The sequence below is a fragment of the Ranitomeya variabilis genome, chromosome 5 (genome assembly GCF_051348905.1).
Source record: "Ranitomeya variabilis isolate aRanVar5 chromosome 5, aRanVar5.hap1, whole genome shotgun sequence".
NCBI lineage: Eukaryota > Metazoa > Chordata > Amphibia > Anura > Dendrobatidae > Ranitomeya > Ranitomeya variabilis.
This window is the reverse complement of record NC_135236.1, coordinates 172,216,887-172,234,036: the sequence shown is the minus strand read 5'-3', so window position 1 is coordinate 172,234,036 and position 17,150 is coordinate 172,216,887. Positions and strand designations below refer to the sequence as shown.

At 40.9% G+C, this 17,150-nt stretch overlaps 1 protein-coding gene across 1 annotated transcript in view; it reads right to left on the bottom strand.

Annotated features, from left to right (window-relative positions):
• The window catches only part of CEMIP (cell migration inducing hyaluronidase 1), a 133,838-nt gene that overhangs the window by 12,857 nt on the left and 103,831 nt on the right, over positions 1-17,150 (bottom strand). Inside the window, exons 18-26 of the mRNA XM_077263509.1 lie at positions 14,615-14,746; positions 11,014-11,049; positions 9,814-9,969; positions 9,546-9,726; positions 4,477-4,692; positions 4,156-4,367; positions 3,404-3,589; positions 2,817-3,021; positions 13-102 (exon numbers count right to left, since the gene is read on the bottom strand). Of these exons, the coding sequence (XP_077119624.1) occupies positions 13-102; positions 2,817-3,021; positions 3,404-3,589; positions 4,156-4,367; positions 4,477-4,692; positions 9,546-9,726; positions 9,814-9,969; positions 11,014-11,049; positions 14,615-14,746 (1,414 nt within the window). The remainder of the gene's footprint in view (positions 1-12; positions 103-2,816; positions 3,022-3,403; positions 3,590-4,155; positions 4,368-4,476; positions 4,693-9,545; positions 9,727-9,813; positions 9,970-11,013; positions 11,050-14,614; positions 14,747-17,150) is intronic.

Below are 17,150 nucleotides of genomic sequence, written 5' to 3'. Positions count from 1 at the left end.
GAAATTACTTACCTCTATGTATGCAAAGTCATCTTTTAGATGGTAGTATCTGGTGTTGTAGGACTCCACTTTGATCTCTAGCAAGTGATCCTTTGTCTTCTCCTGGAAGAGAATGCATCTTTTTAGCACTACCACTGCCTAACAGAGCAGCGGGGCCTCAGCTCAAATATTTTCAATAACATTTTCTAATGACTTGTCTAAAAAAAAAATACATAATTAAAATAAAAAGAAAATGCTGTGAAGCGAAAAAGAAGCAGTACTCGCCTCTTCTTCCCGCCAACTGCAGGGTGCAGAAACCGTGGACATTCACACAGTCTTGGTTTATAAACTGAAAATACATGACCGCTGCAGCCAATCAGTGGCCTCACAGGTCAGGTGCCATACTATTGGCATCATGCTCTGCACTCAGCAGGGATGCCAGTAAAGTGAAGCCCTTGTTCACAGCGGCCACAGACTGCTGCCATCATGTGCTGGCTGATGGCAATCAAAGATCTGAAGAACTAAATAATCTGTGCTGGATCAGCGGGGCCCAGAAGAGGCAAGTACAGTTTATTTTTTGGATGATTTACAGCATTTATTGCTGTTTTTTTGTTAATGAACAAACATAATTAATGTTTTGGCAGAAGATCTTTCATAAAAGTAGAACAACTCTTTAAAGTGTGAGCAAAAATCTAGGATTTTTACGCTGTGATGTGACCAGTAATGTCGCCAAATATTTTTATTCTTGGCGGATTGTGTGTAAAAGCTGTAACAAATGAAGGCAATGTATACCAATTTAGAATTGATGTACACATGTTAAACAGATCTGTAATACACCATCCATATATTACCTCCATTCATTCAATAACAAACAATTTAAGTTTTTTTTTTACTGTTTCACATATGCAAGAATTCATGAGAAAATCAATATGACATACATGAAGGCTCCATACACAGAGCACTGCCACATGGCTTATATGAGATCAAAAAAATGTGGCTGAGATGGATCTAAGGGGTAACATTTCTCCTTGTGGAGAGGATGCTTGTAAGCCATGTAATGCTCCTCTGGGAAATTAATTTGCTCTTCAGGGAGGACAAGCACTTGAATTCTAGTGCAAGATAATGGAAGTAACAATTGTAAAAGTCAACATCGACCCTTTGACATGCCTTGCAATATGTGGCTGCTTAGCAATACCACTTGTTGATTAGCGTGCCACAAGGTGACTTTTATAAAACGAAGAAAAAAAACATGACAAAAAAACTTTCAAAAATAAGATATATAAATGTCATATAAATTTTATTAAGAAAACCAAGTACAGATAACACAAGGAGGAGAGGGGGAAAGAAAACACCCACTCGCACATGTCCAGAACCGGATGCCCACAGAAATAGCAATAAAAGTGCAAGTGAGTATCGCAAATATAATAGCATCAATCTATTACACACTTGCCCGTATAATCCATTGCATAACTGTCCCAAAGAGATATTAAAACTGGGGAGGACGCCCACAGTGATTCCCAGCTACATCGGTAATATTGACAGCTACTGTTGCTGCTCCATGTTATATTGTTTTAATATCTCTTTGGGACAGTTATGCAATGGATTATATGGGCAAGTGTGTAATAGATTGATGCTATTATATTTGCAATACTCACTTGCACTTTTATTGCTATTTCTGTGGGCATCCGGTTCTGGACATGTGCGAGTGGGTGTTTTCTTTCCCCCTCTCCTCCTTGTGTTATCTGTACTTGGTTTTCTTAATAAAATTTATATGACATTTATATATCTTATTTTTGAAAGTTTTTTGTCGTGTTTTTTTTCTTCGTTTTATATTGATTTTTGCAACATTTTTCAATTATGTCCATATACAGTATATCGCAGTGTCTCAATATTAGATTCTATGCCACTATCACTGTGATGTTTTCTTTCATGAGGTGTTCTAAACACAAGGTGGCTTTTGTAAAATAATTTATCACTTTTATAAGATGAGCGCTTTTTAATTTATTTTGCATAAAGATTCTTAATCGTCTGATGGATCTAAGCTATTTAATCTTTTATTCAGCATGTGTTCCAGATCACGGGAATCTGCTGGAACAAACTCCCATTACTGCTGTTGGGCAGACACCGGTAGAAGAACATTAGGGTTAAAAGAACTGTACTGCTGTGAACATCTGGATCTTTTTCACCCCACTTCCGCTGGTGAATAAATGAGTGGCGAGTATCACATTTCTGTAGGACTCTTTTCCTGATGGCCTAAAGGTTGTCATACAGTGGACAATATTTTCCTAGATTATTGCACTTTTGGGTTTTGGGGACTAACCCTATAGGACTGCTGCTGCTCCTTTTTTGGCATTATACGTATGGATTGTAGAACTACCACAAATGTATTTTTGTTATCGAAACACAATCCATGGATAAGAGTATCTAGAATGAAAAAATAAAACAGACCCTTTTCTCTAATCTTTTATTTCCCTTCTATCCACTAAAAATTTGCAAACGCAATGTTTAACTGAACACGCTGAAGGGAGCCATCCTGCTTATTGGCATGTCCTCCACTAAAGAGAACATTTCTGATCCAACATCCCACATGATAGTAATTCATGATATTCCTTAATATCCCTCAGTTTCTCAGTTTACATTTATACCAAACATAAGCATAGTTTGTGTCATCTATAATATATTACAACATTGGTTAGGAACTTTTTTTCCCAGTACACAAAGATTAACTTTTATGATTACTGAAATTTCTCCCTCAGACAATATTATATCACCACAAAGCACAGAGCCCATTAAAGATTGCACCCCGCCTCTCATAAAACACAACCATAGTGATTTACCAGATCATTCCCGTTCAGTTTCTTTGGCAGAGGCACATCCACTATGGGTAGTTGGGCATATTTTGGGTAGACTGAAGCCTGGCAGTTACTGACACCGGAACCATTAGGGATGTTTGCTTTGATTTTTACTCTCTCGCATCCTTTTACTGAGCAAAATGCAAATTTCTCTTTTTCGTTTTGAGCCTTTAGCATTAAAAACAGCAGCCTAGAAGAAAACAGTATACATGTAAACATGTGTCTGCGGCTTTCGGTTATATTTCTATGCACAAAATTGTGACAACTAATTATACATATAATATTGGGGTAAATTACAAATATACCTATAAAAATGACTACAATTTACAAAATATGGTTGCATTACATTTGATGAAAGTGAACTTTGCTTATTATATTAGTATCTGCATCCAACGGTTGGGCGAGTCTGTAATAATACCAATCTAGTATACCAACGCCTGGCATACTGGTAGGTAACTGCAAAAATGAATGCATTGGACATAACTTTATAAAGAAGTCTATTATGAACTTAATTTTAACTTTTCTTTGCAACTTTTTTTCATAGATATAGATAAAGGAAAAAGATCACATACCCGGACTCCTCATCCCAATAATAGTATCCCCTGCCAGGGTATGCCTGATGAACTTTGTCCATTTGGAATGTGCGCACAAAGGTTCCCGTCTTGAATGTTTGCTTTGCGAGCCGATTGTGAATGTCTGAGAGGATGGAAAATGTTGTCCCTTTGGGGTAACAAAATCCTACTTGAATCCAGTCATTCCTAAAATAGGAGAATCATGTGTTACCACGAGTAATAAGAACTTAACATCAAATTTCCTAAAGAATCAAGTGGCCAAGAAAAATATTACGTTTTGAGATGGCTATTTTTTCCTGGCTTGAAAGCTCATTGCACGAAATTCTAGAAAAACACTTCAATTAACCCAAAGAAACCATTTTATAGTGCGGGGAATACAAATAATAGCACAATAAAGAGCAATTCAGGTTAGAAGTTTTATCTCTCTAGTTTTGTTTTATGAATCGTGTCCGAAATGTTAAAACATTCACCTCGGTAGTCATTAATAGCTTTTTGGCAAAAGACTCTTATTTGGAGACTAATGTTCTCAGGAGGACACTAACTTAGTAATATAGCCATAATAATACACAAGGGAAATGTTCGTGCTACTTAAAACATGTCTTGTTATTCATGATCTTTGCGTGCCTTTCTTGTTACTTATGATGCCTTCAAACAGATGTGGCAATATGTATTTCTTCTCGGCTATTTTAGATGATGAAGTGCGATAACCAATTCAGTTTAGTGAGAATAATGCACATAGGAGCATGACCTACTTTTGGAAGTTAATAAGCCAAAGAGTCAACTCCTCAGGGGCGGTCTTATCCCAGTGCACTGTGTAGCCTTTCTGCAGAGTGATGACAGGCTGATATTGCTGATAATGATGGCCTTTTCCAAGTGCTCCTTCTAAGTGTAATGGATGTTCGGGGTATTCATCTTTAATAATTGTCATACTTGCATCAGCTGGTCGTCGGGCTTGGACATAGATCTATATAGATTACCACAAAGAGGTTATATTTAGACTGCACTTTATGATGTAATATCATATGCTCATGATAGAAAAGCATTCAGTGATGTAAAACTTGACCTTATAGTACCTGTGCATAATTTCCACTGCAGATCGCCCCTTTCCAATCTGGAACATCTAAACAATCAGGATGCCTCAATAACCAGTTGTCTTCCTTGACCAAAAATGCTCCTGGATATTCTGACACCGAGCCATCTACATCATGAAAAACTGTGGTCTTATCTCCATCCATGTCCATTTGATTAAACCATGGTCCGGGCTCTCCGAAGAAAACACGAGAGGAAATCTGAAATGACAGCAAGTGCATTATGTATTAGTAATCGTACAAGAAAACATTACATATGTGTATGACTTAGATGATAAGTAGGAAATGGCAACCAAACACATTTCTTTAACCGCTAAATTGCTGAAAATACCACTAAATCATCAATGGTTAGCATAATAGAACTATACACAGAACTTAGCATTTTATATTATTGGAGTGAAAATTCATATTATATTATTACATATTCTCTTTGGTGATTTAAAATAAATTACAATTTCTCACTTTTTAATGTCCTATTGGAAGTAAACTTAAAGGGGTTATCCAGAACTATAAAAATGTTTTACTAAGGGCCTAAGAACTAACAGGCAAGTAGTTGCTAACTACCTGCCTGTTGTGCCTGGATCCAAAGTCTGCCATCACAGAGCAGCTTCTACTGACATCACATCGATAGAGCAGGAGCTTTTCATCTGCTCTGTTGTCGGGGCGTGAATGCTTATGTCATGCTGATTGACAGCCATCTCACTACTGATGCCTAACTACAGGGAACTGGCTGCCAATCAGCATGACGTCGCAGTCACGCCCTGTAGACAGAGCAGCCTGGAAGAAGAAGAGCTGCTCTGTAGATGTGGAGCAGCTGAATCATCGGCAGGAGCAGTCACTGGCCGCTCAGAGGCAGCGCCAGGTAGAACAGGCAGGTAGTTGCCTCTGACAGCAACTACCTGCCTGTTATATTTTTTCTACAATACGTCTAAAAGCCATTAGTCCTACGTTTACTGTAGGCTATATCTGTAGCTTGTATGTTACACCCTCTCATGTGCAGCACCATGGAATCAATGGTGCTCTAAAATAAATAGTTACATAGTTATTAAGGTTGAAGGAAGACTTTAAAGGGAACCTGTCACCCCCAAAATGGAAGGTGAGCTAAGCCCACCGGCATCAGGGGCTTATCTCCAGCATTACAGAATACTGTAGATAAGCCCCTGATGCTGGTGGGCTTAGCTCACCTTCCATTTTGGGGGTGACAGGTTCCCTTTAACTCCATCTAGTTCAACCCATAGCCTAACCTAACATGCCCTAACATGTTGATCCAGAGGAAAGCAAAAAAACACATGTGGCAAAGAGTAAGCTCCACATTGGGGAAAAAAATTCCTTCCCGACTCCACATACGGCAATCAGACTAGTTCCCCAATAGTAATAAATTATATGTGCAAAAACATGGACTAGGAGCCTTTTTGATGACAGATGTCTCTTAACCCCTTTCTGACCTCGGACGGGATAGTACGTCCGAGGTCAGAACCCCCGCTTTGATGCAGGGCTCCGGCGGTGAGCCCGCATCAAAGCCGGGACATGTCAGCTGTTTTGAACAGCTGACATGTGCCCGCAATAGCGGCGGGTGAAAGCACGATTCACCCGCCGCTATTAACTAGTTAAATGCCGCTGTCAAACGCAGAGAGCGGCATTTAACCGGCGCTTCCGGACGGAAATGAGCGCATCGCTGACCCCGTCACATGATCGGGGTCAGCAATGCTTCTGAATAGTAACCATAGAGGTACTTGAGACCTCTATGGTTACTGATCGCCGGTAGCTGTGAGCGCCACCCTGTGGACGGCGCTCATAGTACACCTGCATTTCTGCTGCATAGCAGCGATCTGATGATCGCTGCTATGTAGCAGAGCCGATCGGGTTGTGCCAGCTTCTAGCCTCCTATGGAGGCTATTGAAGCATGGCAAAAGTAAAAAAAAAAAGTAAAAAAAATGTGAAAAAAAAATAAAAAAAAGTATAAAAGTTTAAATCACCCCCCTTTCGCCCCATTCAAAATAAATCAATAAAAAAAAAATCAAACCTACACATATTTGGTATTGCCGCGTTCAGAATCGCCCGATCTATCAATAAAAAAAGCATTAACCTAATCGCTAAACAGCATTTAGCATTTAGTGAACCTAGCAAAAAAGCCAAACAAAAAACAAGTGTGGGACTGCACTTTTTTTGCAATTTCACCGCACTTGGAATTTTTTTCCCGTTTTCTAGTACACGACATGGTGAAACCAATGATGTCGTTCAAAAGTACAACTCGTCTCGCAAAAAATAAGCCCTCACATGGCCAAATTGACAGAAAAATAAAAAAGTTATGGCTCTGGGAAGGAGGGGAGTGAAAAACGAACACGGAAAAACGGAAAATCCCAAGGTCGTGAAGGGGTTAAAGTACCGTACTTCTGGTTACTTATCTAGACAGGCAGGTCATCACATTTTTAGGAAAATATTTCAACCCAGTATACTAGAAGTGATGTATGACGGAACCATGAATCATCCTAGCTGATCTCTTCCCGATCATATGTTATCTGCGAAACATGGATTAATTGCGATAAGAAGATGACATCAATGATTTAGACAGATAACAGAGCTGTATTATGTGTATGAGTCAGACAGAAGTTCCTGGCTGTTTATTTTATGTTACGAACAATCCACTATTATCCTTTATTACATCCAGACTTCAGCGTATAACGTTGTACTTCTTAATGATGGCTCTGCAGTGCACTCTAGGAGGCACACCAACACTGCCATTGCACTTAAAGCTGGAAGTCCTTTTACAACTCCAGTCTTGTCCTTACTATACAGGTGCTTCTCACAAAATTAGAAGATCATCAAAAAGTTACCGTATATTATTTCAGTTCTTCAATACAAAAAGTGAAACTCATATATTATATAAAGTCATTACATAACAGAGTGATATATGTCAAGTGTTTATTTCTGTTAATGCTGATGATTATGGCTTATAGCCAATGAAAACCCAAAAGTCATTATCTCAGTAAAATAGAATAATTAACAAAAACGCCTGCAAAGGCTTCCTAAGCATTTAAAAAGGCCCCTTAGTCTGTTTCAGTAGGCTCCACAATCATGGGGAAGACTGCTGACTTGACAGATGTACAGAAGGCAGTCATTGCAACACTCCACAAGAAAAGTAAACTTTCAATTCACTTTGAAATCAAGGTCTCCCAGTTTTTTTCCCCCACTAATCCATAGAACAACATCTGCTGGATAAATCATTGTGACACAACTACACCCAAATTAACAAGGCTGTCTTGTGGTTTCCCATACAGTGGGTTTCTGGGAAAGTTGCTGTGCAAGGAAAGTTGATGAGGGAGGGTTTAATATTTAAAGGATTTTGTGAGTTCAGGCAGTTCAGTCTAAATTCTACATCAGTCATCACATTAATAAACCATGGTCAACTTCTTAAACTGAAAGAGCACTAAGCATAGTCCCTAAATTCTAGATTGTTGTAAACCTTGAAGTGACTGTCCATCCAAGATCTGAAAAACGTATATATAGTGGATGGACATCTACTTATTTTCCTTAATATCTTACTTATCCGTTGCTGTTTAACTTAGCTCTATCAGGGTAAAGCTGTGATCTGTGACTACAGCTTTTCCACTGTGCATGCAGAGAGTCTAAAGTAGTCTGAGACACACCCCTCTATCATCATTGGTTCAGGCTGTTGCTCTCACTCCCCACCCCCAGCTCTATCAAATCTGATTGGCTGAATACAAGTCTGTCATAAGCTCAGTATAAAGTCAGAACATGGAGAGATGTTTTATATGACGTGCAATTGATAGCAGTCCTAAATTGGGAAGGGCTTTGTAAACCCTCTCTAAAAGTTTGTAGGCCTGGCAAGTTTAAGTTTCCTGATTTGGGTGATATAAATATTGTCAAGAATAAGAAACATACAGATTAATAGCCTACTAGTGAGAAACAGATGACAAGGGTAGTAAGCTACAAGTGCTTATGGACACCGCGTCTTTCAAATCCCACACTAGGACCGGGTTTGGCAGCCGCCTACACCTGGTATTGCTTCAGGCCAGGTCTACCATTTATTGCGGGGGGGAGGATCCCCACGATACTTCTTATTACCATTTAGTACATTGAGGAAGGTCTTGATGACTGAAACGTGTGACTACTGTCCGCATTTTCCATTTTGGAGCACATTTCTACACTTCATCTATTATTTGTGTGCCAAGTATTCTATCTCAAGGATAGGTCATCAATGAAAAAAGTAGTTAACAAACCTTTAACACTAGAAGTCCCAGAGAGGGGTCATTTAACATTTCTACCTTTGGAACCCTGAGAGCTCGAAATTTCTGGGACTTCTAGTGTTAAATGACAAGACTTTCGTTTAGCTGGCCTTTCACATGGCCAATAGTCAGAAGCTGGAACTTTTTCAAATTTTGCACCTGAATACGACGCTATTATACTGTACAGCTATAATGTATGTTACATATTAATAAAATGAATATGCCGTGGTGAAACGTATCCACACATGTTAGCTGATAAGTATCAAACAATCATTGTGATAAATAGCTTCTGCGAATACAGTAAAAGATGGAATTCAGTGGCAATGTCTATGACTTCTTGGCATGTCATCATACAGACAAGACTTGTGTAATATCATTCAGACTTGGCCTGAGGATCTGGCTACAGTACCAGTCTCACTATCTGATAATTATTTCTCTTTCACTGGAACGATCAGTCACAAATGTGACAGATTGCTTCATAAGTGAAAATTCTGTGCTGTAAGAAAATAACAGTAGGGCATAGGTTACTGTGAAGTTTCTGAAAACCAGAACATGAGGTCTGGCACTGATTGGTAAAGGAGGGCTTCCAGATACATATGCCCCTCAAAGCTCATTTGTGCCAAGCTGACCTTTCCCATCCTAAACGGCAACATTATTACAACTATAGTTTAAAATGTTATGCTATAAAAAGGCAATAAGAGTCTATGAAGCTTTTTCTCAACCTGACGACCTTGTGAAGAACATCTTCAAGTCTTTCTGCTGGATGTCTCTGATATTTGTGTATCGGCATTTTTTATAAGCACTTACCGGTACTTGCTCAAATGTAATTTTGGTCATATTGTTGTTTGGGCAACTTTGCCAAGAGTTATTTAGACGGAATCCAATTGCACTAGTGTGACGTCCATCCAAGGAGATAAATTTGCGAAAGGTACAATTTTCTACATTGATTGGTCCATCATAAATCTGTATGCCACGGACTGGAAAGTTCCTAAAAGGAGATAAGTTTTCATAGACTATTACAGTTTTCTACTACAGCTTATAAAATGAAGAAAAAGGTACATATTTCAGTACATACACTCCTTTTGGTAGCGTCCTCCCATTGTGATCAAGTCCTCCAGGACCCCAAACAAGGTTGTCTTCCATTTCCGTTCCCACATTGTTACTTTCTCCAACAAATATGCTGTTTTTTACTTCTTGCTTGGATCCGTCATCATCTGGGAAGGTTCCTCCACTACAGAAAAAAATCAAATGGAATTACAGAAGTGTTTGTTGTCCATGCTTTATGTGCATACAGTTTAATCATGTTATAATCAAAAGTTTAGCACCTTTCTAAAAAACCTACTGTACTTTCTTGGCACTTCTCACAGGTTCTTTGCACTTACATGTTCAAGTTTCCATTAAGATGCTGAAAACTTGTCCTTATGTGCAGCTGACTAACCACTCACATGAGACAGGTATCGACCAAGCGTGTCATTGGCAAACCGCTATCTCTCCCGACTCCCACAAAAATAAGGGATCGGCTCAGCCAAGAGTTAATGTTTTTTTCAGCAAAAGAGAAAGCCGCTGTCAGACACATTTGGCAGGGGCTTATATCCCTTGAAAGCAAAGAGATCAGGCATTGAAATTACAACTGCCTGAACCTTCTCTTCCATGCAATCATCTGGCTCCCAAAAACACAAGATATTTTGATAGTCCTGCTAAATTCACTATGGAGGCCATAAGGCTAATTGCACACTGTTTGTGGCCACTGACTGTCGTGTGTATATGCTCAGGAGGGATACGCCCAACAGTGGCCACATTCTGGATTTATGTGTAGGCATATATCCACCACAGGGACCCTTTGCAAAATATTTTTTTGCAGTGTCCCCCTTTACATAATGGCGCAGTTTGAAACGCTTTCCTATACAGTAAAATAAATGTTATCCAGATGCATATGCCAGAGAAAGGCCAAAAGAACACACTTTTGGCCTCCATCTGGTAAGTGGGGACCTATGGGAGTGTTCAAGTATGTTCCCCGAAAGGCTCCCAGCTTACACTTTTGGCAAACTGCACAAAGACAGTACGCTCTATGCTTCAGCTTGATCCAAGAAAGATTGCAATAAACTTAACGAGCCTCTGTCAGGTCTTCAGTGTCAAGAATGTTTTGTGAACTGACAGCAAGTGGAGTTCTTGAAAATTGTGCGAATTGGAAGCAGAAAGCACACTGAAGCATAACTTTGATGAAAATTTTTACAGAAAGAGCTGGCAAGTAATAATGTATAGCTAATATACATACCTGGCCAGTGTTAAACCAATTCCATTGTCAGAAAACCTGAAAAAAGAAAAATCTGTTAATACATAGGGAAAAACACTGTAATCATATCAACCATATTGCAAGTCATCAACTCCGGATTTTGCTTTTATGTGTTGCTAAAATCCCATATTAGCATAGCACGACGAATATATTACATTTTTCGGTTTCTAGTATGCAAGTCCCAGGAATGTTACCGGGGATATGAATGTACAGGCGAGTGCATCCTTCATACCAGCACTAACCTTATGTAAAACATATGTTATTTCTGTGATTATGATCATCAGTGTTCACCATTCTGAATAGTGAAACACAAATCCTTCATCTCTGCATGTGAATACCAGGATTCTGGAAGGAAAATGCCTGGGAGGGGTAAGACAGGTCTATTTAGTAATAAAATGTGCCTTAATTATGTGGACATGAGGTCTACAAAACCTTCTGGAGGGAAAGGGAGCAGATCCGGTCACATCACTCAAAAAAATCACAGAATGCTGTAATCTGATAAATCATTAATCTGACACCCCCAAGCAGTCTGCCCATTCCCTGTCTATTAGCCCGAGGGTACAGCAACTATGTACACCATCGCTTGCTATGGGAGATATGACAGAACTGAATATTATTTGCCAGATGTGTTGTATTTTGCATTTACTGCATGTACATTAGTGTTTAACTGTTATTACTTTATGTACATGATAATGTATCTATTTTTCACACTTTAGGAAGTCTTTGTACCCTTGGGAGACTTTTAACAATTAATTTACATTTTATTTTGCCAAACAAATAGTGTAATACAGACTTTAGCATCTGGTTGCCATAGTAACCATTCAACAGCCCGACAATCACATAGCGGCGTTGCTAATGGTTCAAGAGAGGGACCCATCTGAATTTACTAATAACCCGTGAAGGCAATCTATCAGTACAAAATGACTGTTCAAAACCAAGAACAGGCGCTCAGTACATCCCTGGGGAGGCCAATCATGTATATACACCTTCCCATCTTCTTTTCCTTGTATAAGCCAGAGCTGTCAATCCAAGGGTGCATCGGGTGCCTGTGCATGGTTTGAACAGTCATTCTCTGCTGACAGTACAGATGCCCAATGCACCCTTGGTGTGGCCACACATATAGATACACCTTCCCACCTTGTTTTGCATGTATCAACACCCTTCTCTGGCTCTGTAAGCCAGAACTGTCAATCAATGAAGAGGGAGTAGAGACAGAGGGAAAACAAGTAAATAGGAAGGTGCACTGAAAGGGAACCTGTCACCAGGTTTGGCCGATAAGAGATACGGCCACCACCTTTCAGGGCTGATATACAGCATTCTATAAGACTGTATATCTGCACCCAACCCAACCTGAAAGAGAAGAAAAATAACTTTTATTATACTCTTATCGGCCTAAAACTCAATGTAGACAAACCGAACTCGTCATCTTTCCCCCATCTCGTGTATCCCTCCCAGCTGATCTACATATTATGGTAAACGGCATCACGCTCTCTCCCACACCTGAAATCCGCTGCCTCGGGGTAACTCTCAACTCTGCCCTGTCCTTCACACCGCACGTCCAAACTCTTGCCACCTCCTGTCGCATCCAACTCAAAAATATTGCCAGAATCCGTCCCTTCCTCAGCCCACAATCTACTAAAACTCTTGTGCATGCCCTCATCATCTCCCGCCTCGACTACTGCAACACCCTCCTCTGTGGCCTCCCTGCTAACTCTCTTGCACCACTCCAGTCTGTCCTCAACTCTGCTGCCTGACTAATCCACCTCTCTCCTCGCTACTCCCCTGCTACTACTAACACTGACCTACAAAGCCATCCACAACCTGTCCCCTCCCTATATCTCTGAACTAATCTCCCAATATCTTCCCTCACGTAATCTTCATTCCTCCCAAGACCGCCTACTCTCCTCCACACTTATTCGTTCCTCATACAACCGCCTCCAAGATTTCTCCCGAATATCCCCCATCCTCTGGAATTCCATGCCTCAACACGTCCGATTATCCACCACCCTCGGATCCTTCAGACAGAACCTGAAAACCTACTTCAGGAAAGCCTACAGCCTGCAATAACCATTCTGCCGCCTCACCACCACTCGAGCTGCCGCCTCATCACCACCCGAGCTGCCGCCTCACCACCGCCAGAGCTGCCGCCTCACCACTGCCAGAGCTGCTGCCTCACCACCGCCAGAGCTGCCGCCTCACCACCACCAGAGCTGCCGCCTTACCACCACCAGAGCTGCCGCCTCACCACCACCAGAGTTGCTGCACCCCCGACCTTCTGTCTCTTTCCCATTATCCCGTAGAATGTAAGTGTGCAAGGACAGGGTCCTCTCCCCTCTGTACCAGTCTGTCATTGTAAATTTATTTACTTTAACGATATCTATAACTCTGTATGTAACCCCTTTCTCATGTACAGCACCATGGAATTAATGGTGCTATATAAATAAATAATAATAATATTGGCCAAACCTGGTGACAGGTTCACTTTAAATGTTTGGCCACACTATGGGTGCCCCGAGCGCTGTGCTTGCTTTGAACAGTCATTCAGTGCTGACAGACTCCCTTTAAGTGCTGCGGTCGCTACTAATTAACCAAGACCAGAGTTATTTCTGATCCCTGTCATTTTTCATCTCCCAATTACGGTCGGCACCACTGATAATTGAGCAGTCATGTTTTCCATACCTGCACATTCATAGGAATAAAAGCCATAGTACGTTTCAGGTTAAAGACTCTTTTCACCTTTTGAGACAATTTTTGTTACCTATCTGTTTGTATTTTGCAATCAAAATCATTCTTTTAATTGGAGATCATTAATCATTTTTCACAATTTGCTTTCTATAGCCCCAGTGGGGAACTGTCTATTGCTGACTGCAGAATGATTAGATTGAGGGTCCGTCAGCCATCCCACTGTAGCAGTGTATCAAGGAATTTGTAACTGTTTTTTTAATCTTTTTTTGAGCTCCTATCAGCTGATTAATGACCACAGACTACATTAAAATTAAATGGGCAGAAATAAAGAGCCTATAAAAGTCAAATGGTGCAACATTTCTAATGAAACCCAATTGCACAACTGAATGAATTTTAGCCCTAAATATATGCATTTAAGAAAAAAAATGTCCCTGAAGGTGGAAACCCCCTTTAAACGCCAGGATGACGGGTGAGAGTTTGGTCCACCATGAAAGCAAAAGCGGCAACTGGATGCCGCCCACGATTTAAGCGCGCTTTTAACTTGCAAATATTTGGCGCTTCCAGAATTTCAGAGTTAGTGATTAATTGGTGGAAAATATTTTTATCTTGAGTGTATCCCACTCATTAAAAGAACAGACACCTACATGGAAAACTCTGTTTTCTAAAACAGCTGTTTTATGTATTTTTGATGGTACAGATGAAAATCACGTATTATGGATATTGGGTTAATAAGACAATATAAAGTAATCTAATATTGGTTTTCTACTTCTAGGTTATGTTGCATTCTTTATTTTATTAAAAATACCATCTGTCAATGGTTATTCGAGCAGCTTATCTGCAATACTCATACAATAAACAAGAGGCTTCACATCACAGGCTGTAAAAATGCTGAACTTACTGGCAGTGGTCCAGCCAAACGTCTCCTCCCCGCAGCCAAGCGCCATGGTCCTGGTTCTTGTAAGCAATAAAGTGCTGGATTATTGCAGGTACTCTTGGCTTGAAAGGATCAGCATCTTGATGCGGCCCATACCTGGTCAAGAGTTAAAGATACGAAAAACAGACTTCAGGGCCCGGGGATATTAACAACTGTATTTTAATAATGTACTTTATTGTTTTACTGCAAAGCAAGAATCCAGACTGGATTTTTGATTATTAGAATGATATTGTGTAAGTATTGGATTACAGTCGGCTACTTTCTGGCCTCCATGGCATTTCCTTAATTTCCATAACATAAATATTTAGATAACAGATAAAAGACATAATGTAATATTAAGTTGCAACTTTTGTATATAGCCTATTTCAATGGAATCTATCACAATTTTTTTTCCTATTAGACAGCAGCAATAAGTTGAAGCAGAGTCCCTGATTCCAGGGATGTATCGCTTACTTTACTGGGTCCTGCAGTTTTTGTTTTTTGTTCTGCAGATCTAGCAGTTCTCTGAATCTTGAGCTCCGTATTACCCCGCCCCCACACCACTGATTGACCGTTACACAGTAGGGTGGCAGAAAGCTGCCAATCAGTGGTGGGGGCGGGGTTATGCAGAGTTCATGAAGATGGAGGACTACAAGTCCGAAGGTTTTCTAGTCCTCTTGATAAAATCACTGTTTTATCAGCAGGAGATTATGACTAAACTATAACAAACAGTCCAGTAAGTGACAAATCGCTGGAATCAGGGTCACTGTCTCAACGTCATGGTCCTTTCAGATTAGGTGACAAAACTTGGTGACAGATTCCCTTTAAAAGTGTTGTGGTATAGCGACCCCTGTGGCAGATAGGGGGCGCTGTGTGTGCTCCTTGAGATATGCATTGAGGCATGTATATGGTGTGCAAGGACCTGTGGTGATGTCACGCTCACCTGACTAGCCATGTGACAGGTACCTGGGTGTGGTTACACCTATGTAAAGGAGGTGTGTGGAGCACATGGTGGAATGTGAGTGTTAGTGGGTAAGTGTCCGTCAAGGTGGACACACTTCCGTGTGTCCTGGCAGGACACTGCAAAGTGGCCTGTGTGCTGGACGGTCCCAGGTGGGGACAGACGTCCTGGAAGCACACAGTGCCCATTCCAGGCTGGAGAGCCTGTGTGCTGGACATAGCATGGACGGTTGGTGTTGGAGGCTCCGGCGAGTGGAGTCGTCCTGGAAGCACCTGGAGACCGTAGACCTGGGAGGTCTGTGTTGAGGACCTGGGACTGACCTGAAGTCAGTGTGAGTGAGAAACGTCTGATGGATACCTCTGTGGAGAAGAGGGATCCGGGAAACCTGTGTGGCACCAACAGGTAACGGGAAGGAACCGTGTGATACTGACCGGGGTCAGAGTGAGAGACATTGTGTATGGGCACCTCGGAGGCCAAGGGGTGTCCAGGAACCCGTAAAGGTTGCCAACGGGTAACGGTCTGAAAACCGTGTATAATGCTGACCGGGGTCAGAGATGAACTGTGGTAAAGATGAATATATGCAGACTGTGTTCAAACTGTTACCAAGTTCCTGTGGATGTGGTTTACATTATGTGAAATAAACCGAAAAGACTGTTTTTGATAGAAAACCGTGCCCGAGTGCTTTGATTCTGCTGCCAAGCGAGTGTCCCCCAAGACACGTAGTAGGCGCTATGCTACAGTGTGTAACATGTTTAGCTTAATTTTATTGATATGTTCTGGCTACATGCCTGTTCTCATGAACATGTATTACTACAGACAGATAATCATCTTCCTAACTATAAAGGCCTGTCCACACTGGGCAATTATTACTATAATTTGAGAATGATCATTGTGATAACTGCTTAGTTTAAATTCCCAAATTGGGACAAGGACCAGAATATGTCAGCTCTATGTGGTTGTTGACAGGATCGATAAATCCTGTTCGTAGCTGCTCTTACATTACCATTCTACTACCTACTGCTCACTAGACAACAAAGATACTTCACAGCAGATTCCTAGCAGCTCTAGGTTATGATTATTATGGAAATGTCAATCATGTCCTAGAAAATGTGTATAACGCAAACCAGTAGCAAATGAGAAAGGACTTTATTTATATCTTGTGAATAAAGAAAAAGTTTCATAAAGGGGTTTTCCACGATTTACATTTATCATCTATTGACACAGTGCTGGGATCAAACTGATCATTACAATGGGGGTCCAGAGTCTCATGTCCTCCACATTGCACAACCTCAGTGAGGAAGAGTTCGGAAGGGCCATCAGGGCACATGCTTGACCACCAATCCATCCAAAGTCTATGGGCTGACAGAGGCTTCCCAGCACTGTACTTGGCTATCTTCAGTAACCCCATAGTTTATGAATGAAGCATCACCATCAATACTAGACCGCTGATCCTTTTGAACTCCTCCTCACCGTGGTTGTATAGTGAGAAGAAATTAAAGGGAACTTGTCACCCTCCCAGGGCGTTTTTCAGTAAAAGAGCCACCTACAGCAGCACTAAGG